The sequence below is a fragment of the Epinephelus lanceolatus genome, chromosome 2, assembly GCF_041903045.1.
Source record: "Epinephelus lanceolatus isolate andai-2023 chromosome 2, ASM4190304v1, whole genome shotgun sequence".
Taxonomy (NCBI): Eukaryota; Metazoa; Chordata; class Actinopteri; order Perciformes; family Serranidae; genus Epinephelus; species Epinephelus lanceolatus.
Window position 1 is genome coordinate 2009128 of NC_135735.1, and position 12728 is coordinate 2021855.

At 43.5% G+C, this 12728-nt stretch overlaps 1 protein-coding gene across 2 annotated transcripts in view; it reads left to right on the forward strand.

Moving 5' to 3' along the window:
- The window catches only part of LOC117259401 (multiple epidermal growth factor-like domains protein 11), a 221351-nt gene that overhangs the window by 204527 nt on the left and 4096 nt on the right, over positions 1–12728 (forward strand). Inside the window, exons 17-24 of one of the 2 annotated variants that reach the window (XM_078173119.1) lie at positions 800–928; positions 1301–1429; positions 3724–3852; positions 5883–6011; positions 6348–6581; positions 7114–7265; positions 8362–8431; positions 10327–10380. In XM_078173119.1, the coding sequence (XP_078029245.1) occupies positions 800–928; positions 1301–1429; positions 3724–3852; positions 5883–6011; positions 6348–6581; positions 7114–7265; positions 8362–8431; positions 10327–10380 (1026 nt within the window). The remainder of the gene's footprint in view (positions 1–799; positions 929–1300; positions 1430–3723; positions 3853–5882; positions 6012–6347; positions 6582–7113; positions 7266–8361; positions 8432–10326; positions 10381–12728) is intronic. The other variant, XM_078173121.1, reaches the window with a different exon arrangement.

Genomic DNA, 12728 nt, shown 5'->3' on the forward strand with positions numbered 1-12728 from the left:
CTGTTTCAGGTTAAACAAAAAGGATCTTACTCTTTAACACAAAGCTATATCTCTGTAGGGATCCTTTCATAATGCTGTCAGGCACTTAGAATAACAATCTGAGCCTGTCAGTGACAAGAACACTTTTAGTGGACAGACACTGATGGTGCTCAAGTGCCTGCAGGGATTACACTACAGCCTCCTACATTTAAAACTTTACTTAAAGGGTAATTTGCAACCTGGACCCTATTTTCCCACATCTTTGTGTCTCAGTGACTGATGGGAACAACAGCTTTGAAAGTGGTTCACTACTGAGAAAGAGCGCTGCAGCCGACAGCGGTTAAATCGGCTGCAGTGTAACCACTTGGGGCATGTTCGATTTCAGGGCTGTTTCTGGTTAAACAGAAAGGATCTGACTCTTTAACACAAAGCTCTATCTCTGTAGGGATCCTTTCATAATGCTGTCAGACACTTAGAATAACAATCTGAGCCTGTCAGTGACAAAACAAACACTGTTAGTGGACAGACACTGACGGTGTGAACAGAGTGGTTACATTACAGCCTGTTTTTGTGGCTGTCGGCTGCAGCGCTCTCTGTCAATACTGGACCAGTTTTAGAAATTGTTCCCATCAGTCACTGAGACACAGAAACATGGGGAAATGGAGTCCAGGCTATAAGTTACCTTTTCAGTAAAGTTTTGAATGCAGGAGGTAAAATATCTGGGTATGTCTTCCATCACTGGTGTTGCCATGAAGACTAACAGTACGTGTGTGTGTGTGTGTGTGTGTGTGTGTGTGTGTGTGTGTGTGTGTGGTCACAGTGTGTCCCAGTGGAAAGTTCGGTAAAGCCTGCGCTGAGGCGTGTTTGTGCACCAACAACGGCACCTGTAACCCAATCGACGGCTCCTGTCAGTGCTACCCTGGATGGATCGGCGAGGACTGCTCCAAACGTGAGGCGCCACAAATCATCTCCTCTTCCTCTTTCTCACTCCCCCCCCCTCACCTAAGCACTTATCGACCCGCTGGAGTTGACCGTGAACCAGTCAGACACCGCTGAGGAAAACAAACAAAACAAAAAAACCCAGAGGCAATTACTCCATCGGCTCTGACATTAATTATCCATCTTACACTGAACAGAGCTACCACCCAGTTCACCCAGCTGAAGGCACAGAGCGTCCTCAGCTCCTGCTCAGCCTGCTGACGGCTGCTGCTGCTGTGTTAGAGAGGAGACTGTGTGTATTGTTCATCTTCCTCTGTCTTTATCTAACTGTGTGTGTGTGTGTGTGTGTGTGTGTGTGCGCTTTAATGCGTGTTATTGGCAGCGTGTCCTCAGGGCTCGTGGGGTCCAGACTGCATCCACACATGTAACTGTCACAACGGAGCTCAGTGCAGCGCCACAGACGGAGAGTGTAACTGCAGCCCTGGATGGACGGGACTCTACTGTACTCAGCGTATGCCTCCCACACACACACACACACACACACACACACACACGGTCTCCTGCTTTGAATATCTCACACCTGCACCTCCATCTGGTGGCAGATCAAACAAACTACACGCCTGGAGACATTTGGCTTTTTATTATGAAGCTAAATAAACAGACACCACTTTAAATAAAGAGGTGAAACGTGGGGTGACTTCCATCGCCTTGTTCAGGTGTCGCTCTGACTACAGCAGCTGCTTATGGCTGAGGGAAGTTTTTAGTCGGATAGTTTTGTGCCTCCTTGTCTCCTCTCTCCTCCGTCCTCCTGACTGTGACCCAGAAATGGATCTCAGTGTGTTCCCTCGAAGGATCACTCACTTCCTAAAAGTCCTAAAATCTTGAGGAGGAAGGAGAGAGGAGGAGCTGTGAGCGAGGATGCACAGGTGTATCCTTGGCGAAAGTCTAGGTGTGACACACAGTTGATGATGCAGCTGTGTGTCACATGTCCAAAGCACAGGTGTCTCATTTTGATAATCAACCTGTTGCCTCGGCTCCACTCTCCTCGTGTCTCCTTCTTGTCTCCTCCACCCAAATCTCTGGGACAGATTAAGACGCGAGACAGGAATCAAGGATGTACAAACTATACACTGAGAAAAGCCTCTTCATTCCTTTATCTCCTTAGATTCCTTCCTCCCTTCCCTCCTTCCCTTTCTACCTCATCCTTTCCTCAGTGGAGTTCGATGCCACCTCAGCTGGCCAACATCATTAGACGCTTATACAATGTCAGGACAGCGTCCAATGCCGCCGATAGATGGCGCTGATGTTTTGTTGGTTTTAAGTTGTTGTTAAATAACCAAAATCCAACGTCTTCCAAACATCTCATGCTGACGTCATCTCAAGGTAGAACAACATTTAGTCGTGAGGTATGGAAAATAAAACCCAACGTCCACACAACATGAAACTCGAACGTCGTTAGACATTTAAAATATCGTCAGCCTGATTTTCATTCCAAGCAAAATTTAAAGTCTGGGTGAAGCAAAGTCAGTGATTTGTTTTTAAACACATCAGACGTGTTTGAAAATAATGACTGAGAACTGTGTTGTTGCATCGTGGAGTCAGACTGTTAAACTGTCCCTGTGTCCAGGATTGTTGGTCGGGCCTAAAAACCTGCTGGATGACACACTGGAGTCCTGTACCTGTAGTCCCCTTACAACCCATTTTGAAGCCTAATAATAATAATGATAACTTTATTTGTGCAGCACAGTTGATGCTTTTAGCTTTTATTTAATAGAATAAGAAAATACAGATATGAGACAATAAAATGAAGTTAAAAAGATATAAATACACACACACATAAAAAAATATGGCAGATATCAGATAAACAGTCAGGAGTCAGTCCATGAAGAGAAATCTTAAAATGAATTCTAAACTAAACAGGAAGCCGATAAAGAGCCTTTAAAACTGGAGTAATGTGCTCTTGGCATTTAGTCTTGGTGAGCAGACGTGCTGCTGCATTTTGGATCATCTGCACTTCACATACTTGGTGATTGTTTTTAATCTTTTATATTCTGCTGATTATTAATAACACATTATTCTGTGGTGTTACGAACTCATCACACATATAAACACTTCCTTGCTTCACCCAGACTTTAACGTTTGTCTGATGTCAGAGTGCAGCCTCTTTCTGACATTACATTGGCTTCAGGGTCAGCTGGGGTCGTTCAGATACTGTTAGAGAATAATAAAAGGGAGAACCAGCCTTTATTAATAACAGCAGCAGAGAACTAAAACTCAGCGTCTAATCGCAGAGGCTGTAAACTAATCATCAGTTCAGTCATATAATCTAAAACTCAAATGTGAACATGAAACCAAAAAGTCTGTTATGAGCGACGGCTGCGTTACTGTTGCATTGTAAGTATAAAAGGTCAGAACTGATCGAGCAGCTCGTTCTGTCTAATGGATGTTTACAGGAAACAGCTGTGGTTTAATTTAAAAGTTTTCATCCGCCACGTCAGCTCAGATTATTTCTGGGTTTGTTTCCATCCTGAGTGAAACTCATCTGCTGCACTGATGCTGCTGCGTCACCACAAACAGCTCCAGAGTGTCTCCAGGGTTAAATCTGCCTGAGATGCAAACTGGGTCCGGTTCAATCTGCAGAGATGATCCGCGCTGGTTCCACTGTGACAGAACAGATTAGCCAGTCACAGGAAAGCTGCTTCAGATGAGTGGATCATCTCTCAGGTCTGAGGAACAGCGGATGTTGGAAAGTGTCCTCGTCCTCTGTTAGACATTGAAAACATGCTGTTGTGTGTCTGTCTTCAGGCTGTCCCACAGGTTTCTACGGCGGCCAGTGTGCTGAAGTGTGTCGCTGTCAGAACGGCGCCGACTGCGACCACATCAGCGGACAGTGTTCCTGCAGGACGGGGTTCATCGGACAGAGCTGTGAGCTCAGTGAGTGTGTGTGCACGTCCATGTCCATACACACACAGTGTCAGGTGTTCAGGATGAAAGAAACCAGCGAAGGCTGAGCAGTAATCTCATCGATGTCTTAGACAGCCTCGTGTCATCACAAAATAATGATATTCTCATATTATTATTATTCTGCTCACGTAGTTCAACAATAATGAAAATGATTATACTTCATATTAAAATGTATTTTAATGGAATAAACATTAGTTGTATTGTAAAAATGATGAAGAAAATGAAAAAGAAGCACAACAGCTGCTGCATAGTAAAGATGGAGGGATGTGTTATGACAACATAGATTATGAGATTACACGTACACGGACACGTTTTATTTTCACGTTGATATTTATATTTGATTTTTATTTTACACATGTAAAAAAAAGACTTGAAGATACCAACAGAAAGTCACATTCACAAATAATGTAAAGCAGTTGTCAGTGTAAAGTTACTTTGATTTACACATCTGAAAAGGAGTGAGAGGAAGTATAACCTTATTAAGTCCCGCCCCTTCTCCATTAAGTCACTGCGTGAAATGAAACAGCCTCAGACAGCACGTTTCATAAGAATCATATCAGTGTTTCTAAAGTGACGTAGTATCTGAGCTGACTGTGGAGGGGACGGTGGATGATTTGACACCTCAGAGAGACGTCAACAAACAACTGAACTGGTTGTGATTTAAGGAGTCATTACTGTGTTTTTGACATCTTTTTAACCCCTTAAAGGAAATGGCCACTTTAGAATGAAAATACAGACAGTACTTACTGACCCTCATGCCGACAAGAAGTCCAGTGTAGTTTTTTAATCCACAAAACTCATTCGGGGTATCGGAGGATAACAGCTAGCCGGAATAACAGCTACACTTGAAGTGCATGGAACCCACATTTTGAAAATGTAATAAAACTCTGCTAATGCATTTCAAAAACGTCAGAGCGTCTCGTCCGTCGTAATCCAAGTGCCCTGAAGCCGCAGCATGCAAAACTGACTTGAAAAGACGTAATTTACTCCACTTTTATAGCATCATTTCTCACCGTGGTCAGTTAGTCTGCATATCGCGTGACTCGAAAACAAGAGCGTTTTTGAGCGTTCTCCAGTCTCGCACAAGTTCCCATGTTAACACAGCGCTCCTGCAGGCTAACTGACCACGTTGAGAAATGATGCTATAAAAGTGGAGTAAATTACGTCTTTTCAAATCAGTTTTGCATGCCGCTGCTTCAGGGCACTTGGATTATGACGGACGAGCCGCTCTGACATTTTTGAAATGCATTAGTGGAGTTTTATTACATTTTCAAAATCCGGCTAGCTGTTATCCTCTGATACCCCGAACAAGTTTTGTGGATTAAAAAACTACACTGGACTTCTTGTCGGCATGAGGGTCAGTAAGTACTGTCTGTATTTTCATTCTAAAGTGGTTATTTCCTTTAATGAGGTTGTCTTTAAGCGATCTATCGCTGTGTTTCCTGCTGAGATAGTGGCACCAAACATGATCTTTTCCAAACGATAACACACAAACATTACCCCTAAACCCAACGTGTGGCAGCAACCAGTCCATATTAATCTGGCTCTAGTAGATCAACTGAAGAGGAAAATAATTATCATTATTATAGTGATAAAAAATTAATTGATATTAAATAAAAATAATTTTCACCTATTTTTCAGCGATCTGATTGGTCGTCTTCTTCTGACCCTTTGCCTGGCTTTAGGGTGATATAGCTGACTGTTGGTTTGGCTTCATCTGGACAGTGGTTTGGTTTTTGCATTCTCATTTGGACGGAGGATTTTTTAAAAACAAGGGGAAAAACCCTGTTTTCAGAAATACCTGTGTCCATGTGGACTCGGCCGTAGTTTCATGTTTTTAAGATGATGAGCTGAAGAGAGTCGAGCCACAAAGAGACGATGGAACTTAAACTGATAATCAGAGTTCTGAGTTTAAACATTACACCTGTAATAATCTCTGCTCATCCACCTGTGAGATCTAAAGACATATCAGACCTCTGCTCCTCCTCCTCTGTGTCCAGAGTGTCCTGCAGGGACGTTTGGTTACGGCTGCCAGCAGCTGTGTGAGTGCATGAACAACGCCACCTGTGACTACGTGACGGGAACCTGTTACTGCAGCATCGGCTTCAAAGGCATCCGCTGTGACCAGGGTGAGAGCTAATGTTGTGTGTGTGAGGCTGATCTGAGGGTCTGATGGAGATGAAACATGAAAACAAGATGACAGGAGGATATACATTATGTTAGAGATTAAAAAGAAGACAAAGTGTTTCTGTAGGATGAAGGAACAAAGAGTTGTCTGATGGACACACACGTCTGCTGGGTTACAGATAAAAAGACAGATCTGGTGTAAAATACAAGAATAAAATATGTAGAGTCAACAACACAGCTGTGAGTGAACTGTGAGGACTTTAATGAGCCGTAGTGTGTGTTGGTGACAGGAGATCAGGTGTTGTGTGTTTACCTGTTGTGTGTCCTGTTCTGCTCAGCGGCTCTGATGATGGAGGAGCTGAACCCGTACACTAAGATCAGCCCGGCGCTGGCATCAGAGCGCCAGTCGGCTGGCGCCGTCCTGGGCATCATCTTCCTGCTGCTGCTCATCATGGCCATGCTCGGCCTGGTCGTCTGGTTCCGCTACCGGCAGAGAGAGAAAGGCCACCACGTGCCGAGCGTCACCTACACGCCTGCCCTGCACATCAACTCCACAGACTACTCCCTCTCAGGTGAGACGACTGAGGCTCTGGTGGTTAGCTTCTTCCTCCAGGTGGTTTTCTTTCTTCCAGGCTGAGTGGACGGACAGACGACCTGAGCTACGACTGGAACTGATTCTGTTTTCATTTAATCATTTAATCCATGAATTGTCAAAAAATGTGAGAAAGTTTTTCATCAGTTTGTTTTGTCAGGCCAAAGAAATTCAATTTACAATGATAGAAAACAGAAATCTCACATTTTAGAGGCTGGAAGCTTTATAAACAATGAGTTATTGAAAATTGTTGTAAATTAATTTGCACTGTGTGAGATAATGACTGTTAGTGTCTGTGCAGCTCTAACCTTCTATGATCACACGCAGGAGAGAGCAGGTAAAGGAAATGAATGTTCTCAGTGTTTCACAGTGTTCTCTTGGTTCCAGTTGGACTTCCTTTGTTTTAATCTGCAGCATCAGTGTGTAGATTCCTGGTGTCAGGTTGTGTGTGTGTGTATTGATGATGTGTAGATGATGTCAGTGTGTGTGCTGATGCTGTGTGCTGACAGCAGGGCTGCAGTGTACAGGCCTGCTCTCCTCTCCAGACTCCTCTCCCAGTAACAGCTCTGTAGGACGCTGCTTCTCCAACACCAGCTACCGCACTCTGGGGCCGTGCACCTACGCTGCCCACTACGCCAAGCCGGACAAGAGGAGCTCCACCAAGGTACGTTCAAGGACTCTTTCTCTGGTAGATGTGATTTCAGCTGCTTTATTTTTGGCAGTTTTTTTAATCCACTTTATTTATTATTTTTCACATTTAAGAAATCATGTATACAAGAGTACAGGAAAACATTTTTTCTCCCCCTGGAAACAAACAGTCAGATAAACTGCAGTATGAAAGAATAATGTGCCCCATAAAAAAAAGCATTAATAGACACATATGTGTGTGCCTGCAGATGTTGAGAACCAACAGTACAACAACCTCACAGCTGTTCAAGCAGATATATAATGAAGAGTTGTCAACAGGTTACCCACAAGGCCACTGCCCTTAAAAAGGGTGAGCTGGTAACAGGTTGTCATTTTAACAAAATGAGCAGCTTTCGTCTCTGTCAGTCAGAAATCAAAGATCCATTCTTTATAAAACAGGAACCAAAAGGGGCGGGGCCTAACAAATCTTAAATATTAATACGTGCCTTCTCCTCCTAACTTTAATTAGTTATTTACAATCAAAAAGGCGTCTTATGGCATCATGAATACAGATTACAGTATTAAAATAACTCAGTGAAACAGCAGACAGAAATAAATGATAATGAACGACAAACAAAACTAAAAAACAAAATGAAAGTGATTCATTCAGGATTTAAAGTTCACAGATATTCATAATGACAGAGGGCCTTTCCTATTTTACAGCATTTTACATATTTTTTGTTTAGAATTACTTCATTTAGAAAGGCAGGAAATATTAGGCTAGTTATTTATTTTATTTTTTTTAAATTGTGAATAAAATATAATAAAATATTGATCCCAAATTCTGTTTTCAGAAAACTTTATATTTTCATAATATAAAAATCATAATATTTTGATCCTTGTAATTCAGCCAATATTGTAAAAAAGTCCCAAAAGGTCCTGATTTAATTACAGGAGAAGAACAGAAGGTTTCAGTGTCTGACGTCACTCTGGTTTACACGTTTGGCTGAAATCTTTATGTCCTGCCACAAAGAATTAAAGTGTCACGTCATCAGGACACAAAGCATCGTCTCATTTCTGTGAGTGTTTACAGTGTGTGTTTTAATGTGTTTCATCCTGTGTGTGTTTCCCAGATGAAGACGAAGAAGCGCCACAGGAACAGTGCTCCAGAGTGGGGGGCGTACTGTAACCTCAGCGATCTCGGTCAGTCTGAGTTTCTTTTGCTTTGGCTCTGCGTCGTCACACAGTCACACCTACAGACGCTGTTTAGGAAGAATGGGATGATAAACTGGAATATTTCTGCAGAATAATGTGAGGACTAAAGGACACCCTGTACTCTGACGCTGCAGTTTTAAAATTCCTGGCACTAGATGACTAAACACAGATTCAGCTCTGCAGCCTTCAGCAGAACCCATCACACACAGTCACGACAATTAGGGACTAACACTGAGTAAATTAACACTGAGTTCTACCGACTTAAACTTTACTTAAACAAAACAAAACAAACAGACTTAAATGTGACTTTAAACTAACAGATGTTGTTATAAAATCATGAGAGTTTTACGTCAGTTGGTGAACTCTGTGATCTCCATCTTTTGGTGTGAGGTCATTAAACTCAGTTTGAGCTGTCTTCAGTCTTTTTCTAGTCTCAACGTTCCAATAAAATCAGACATGTTTAATATTCTTGTAAGTTTCTAGTCACGGATCAGGCAAATACTAAAGTTCAATGACGTGAACATCAACAACCAATGTCTGCGCTCTCCTCAACACCAAACAGGAAGCACGAAGCCAGTTCAACTTACTCAGGATATCTTGTCATTATCTGGCCTGACTAACAATCACATCGGCCGTCTGATAACCGGTTATCAACTAGTTCAGTCAGCTCTAGGTTTTCCTAAAGGCCCTGACACACCAAGCTGACAGTCGGCCGTCGACCAAAGTCGGGCCGTCGGTGAGCGTCTGTCGGCCTAGTTTTTGCGGTGTGTCCTGCACCGTCAGCGCTTTGGCATCGGCGGCTTTTTGGCCGATTGAGCATGTTGAATCAGTGGCAGAGCTTGTCGGTGAGAGAGATCACTCTGATTGGCTGTTCAGGTTTTATTTCCTCGCCCCTGTAGCGAGTGAATCTGCCTGTAGTGAAACCGGGGCTAACCGGTGCTTCCTCCTCAGGCTCCACTTCACTCAGCTGCCCGACAGACCCGCTGCTTCTTCACACTTTAACCTGAATAACAAACCGGAGCTAGCTGGGAGCGGCTAGCGGAGCGTTAGCCGCAGCATGACCGGAGGGAAGCACAGCCAGTTAGCCTCCGCTAGTCTCTGAGCTAGCCCCGGCTCTCCGTTTGGATCCAACCGGAGCACCGAGCCCTGGTTTGTTATTCAGGTTAAAGTGGGAAGAAGCAGCGGGTTTATCGGGCAGCTGAGTGAAGTGGAGCCTGCGGAGGAAACACCGGGACCGTCTGGATGTAATAGTCCGTGGAGGTGCTGCGGTGCTCGGCTGCACAGATAGGAAACCCCTCGGCTGACAGGATGTACCACTCTCTCACTCCGCTCTCTCTCACGCAGGCGCAGAACGTACGTGCTACTTGGCCGTCGGATGTAGTCCGTGTAGTGTGTTCAAATGCAACTGACACAGGGCGACGTGAGGCGACGTAGACGACGCGACAGTTGGCTTTCGTCGCCGCTAGTTCTTTGATGTCGGTTTGGTGTGTCCGCACCTTGTAAAATTGAATTTCCCCTCAGGGGGATTAATAAAGTATATAAAATTAAAAAAAGAAAAAAAATCAGCCATGAGCACATTAGTGTAAAAGGGGCGGGGTTGTTAATTGCGAGTGACATCATCAGAACCATGAATGAAGGAGGCTGCTTCATATCATATGTGTTGATATCAAAATGTTGATGGCGTGGGACATAAATGATCTTCTGTGCTCGTAACGGAAAACGCAGAAATCTTGAAAACCTTTAAGGACCTTTTTTTTATTTATTTATTTTTTTTATGTTTTCACCTTTCAGAACTTTTTTTTCTCTGTTTGTTTTGTTTTGTTTTGTTTGTTTGTTTGTTTGTGTTATTTTCACCTTTCGGGACCTTTCCTCTCTGCTTCCAGGTGTTTACTGCATCGACCGGCGCTTCAGTTACCACGTGGAGCCGCACTACAGAGGTACAGTGTGAGGTGGACTGAGCCTGTGTGACATCATCAACCTCTGACTCCCCCAGCCAATCCTCTCGCTCCAACAGTTCCCTCAGCCAATCAGAGCCTCTCTTGCATTTTATGTTGCGGCATGTTAACAGGCGACGCTGCTGCTCTGTCCGTTTATTACATGTAGCTCTGAGTATCTAACTCTGGTTCATCGTCCCACAGAAACATCTCTGTTTGACCAAATGTAAAATTATATTTTGACAGTGATTTGTACAAAGTTAAAGTTTATAAATGAACATAATCTTAATCATTTAGGTTACTGTTAGAATATCTAATAAAACAGATGAGCTGCTGGACAAAATGAGGCTTCATGCCTTCAGGGAGTGCTGTTGCCATGAGGGGGTTAACTTGGTCCGTAACAGTGTTAAGGTGGGTGGAGCCTGTCAGGTGGCGTCCACATGAACATCAGGACCAAAAGTTTCACAGCAGAACATCGTATTGTGACTAAATGTCGGACTGTCAGCGGTTTTGTTGTTTTGGCTGATGATCTTCTGCAGATCTCCACAGACAGTATGAAACACTCCACATGTAACACACACCAAATGACTTCAGAGAAGAAGAGAACCTGAGAAACTGACTGAACCCACCTGAACTCTTCGGGAGGTTTATTTCTTAGAGTTGAAGTGCAGGAAGAGGATGAGTCGGTGATGAGCAGCATGTTGAACCCTCACAGTTCCTGCTCTGCACTCTGTCCCTGAACATGATTGTATTTGATTGGCTGTTGTTGATACGAACCTGCCGGTGCTGACTGTGTGTTTGTGTCTCTGCAGGATGAACCTGACTCCTCTCCTCTGTGTGTTTCCCCTCTCTGCCGGGGCGCTCCTCCTGCTTTGACCCCATCACTCCCAAAACTCACCTGTGGGCACTTCTCCTCACGATAACTGAATGCTGTGTTCTCCTCGCACTCGCTGTGTTTCTCCTTCAGATGTTTTTAACCTCAGCTGCTTCTGATTGTTGATGTTGGCCTGAAAGTTTAACCTGTTGTCCTGTGATGAAATTATTATTTTAACATGTGTTTTTCTTACAGGACAGTTGTTATTGTGATAGTCTACGTTTTTATTCTTTACGTTAAATCCCAAAGAAACCAAAACCACCAGTGAGTCAATCAGCAGCCATCTTCTTCCTGTGTGCCATAAAAACACATCACTGTTCCTTCATCACCATGAACACACACACTGTAGGTTATTTTGACACCTTCACACACCATCCCGCTGACACCAGCAAATGTGGATTAATCCGCCACTGAAAATAGTCCCCAACAAAGTCTTTATTTCCTCCTGTTGGCGCTAGCCGTGGCTAAAGGCATTATGTTTCCAGTTTGTTCATACATCTGTACAAAAATCCATCAGTCTGATCCATTTTTGTGAACATGATATCTTAAGATCACTCTCAAAATTTGGCACAAACAGATTCTGGTGGCCAAAGGTCAAGGTCACTGTGACCTTGCATCCATCTCATTCTCATGAATGCAATATTTTAAGAACAGCTTGAATGAGTTTCTTTAAATTTGGCACAAACGTCCACTTGGGCTCAACAATGAACTGATTAGATTTCAGTGGTCAAAGGTCAAGGTCACTTCAAGGTCACTGTGACCTTGCATCTGCCTCATTCTCGTGAAGGTGATATCTCAAAAACACCTTCAGAAAGTTTCTCTAAATTTGACACCAAGGTCGACCTGGACTAGAATAAACTGAATAGGATTTTGTGGTCAAAGATCAGTGTGACCCCACAAAATATGTTTTTGGCCATGACTTAACAATTCATACACTAACTATGACAAAACTTAATACAAACGTCCAGCAGGGCATTTGTGTACGTGTCCCCATCCTTGTGAGCACGGTATCTCAAGAACGCCTCAAGGGAATTTCTTTAAATGTGGCACAAATGTCCACTTGAACTCAAGAATGATCTGTTTGGAATTTGGTGGTCAAAGGTCAGTGTGACCATGTGTCCTTTTCACTCTGGTGAACCTGATATTTGAAGAAGGCCTTGAGGGCCATTCTTCAAATTTGGCACAAATGTCCACTTGGACTCAACAATTAAGTGATTAGATTTCAGTGGTCAACTGGACAACTCCAGAATTCAAACATTAATTCTGACCAAACTTGACACAAATGTCTAACAGGATAAAATAATGAAGGTCAAAAGGTCAAAGGTCAGCTTGACGGTGACATCATCATGTTTTAACGTCATATCTCAGGAACAGAAGGGGAGACATTTGGTCAGATACTGACACTCCGCCCTGCGGAGTCATACAACCACAGGGCGGACTGGTGGGAGGAGTCATACAACCACAGGGCGGACTGGTG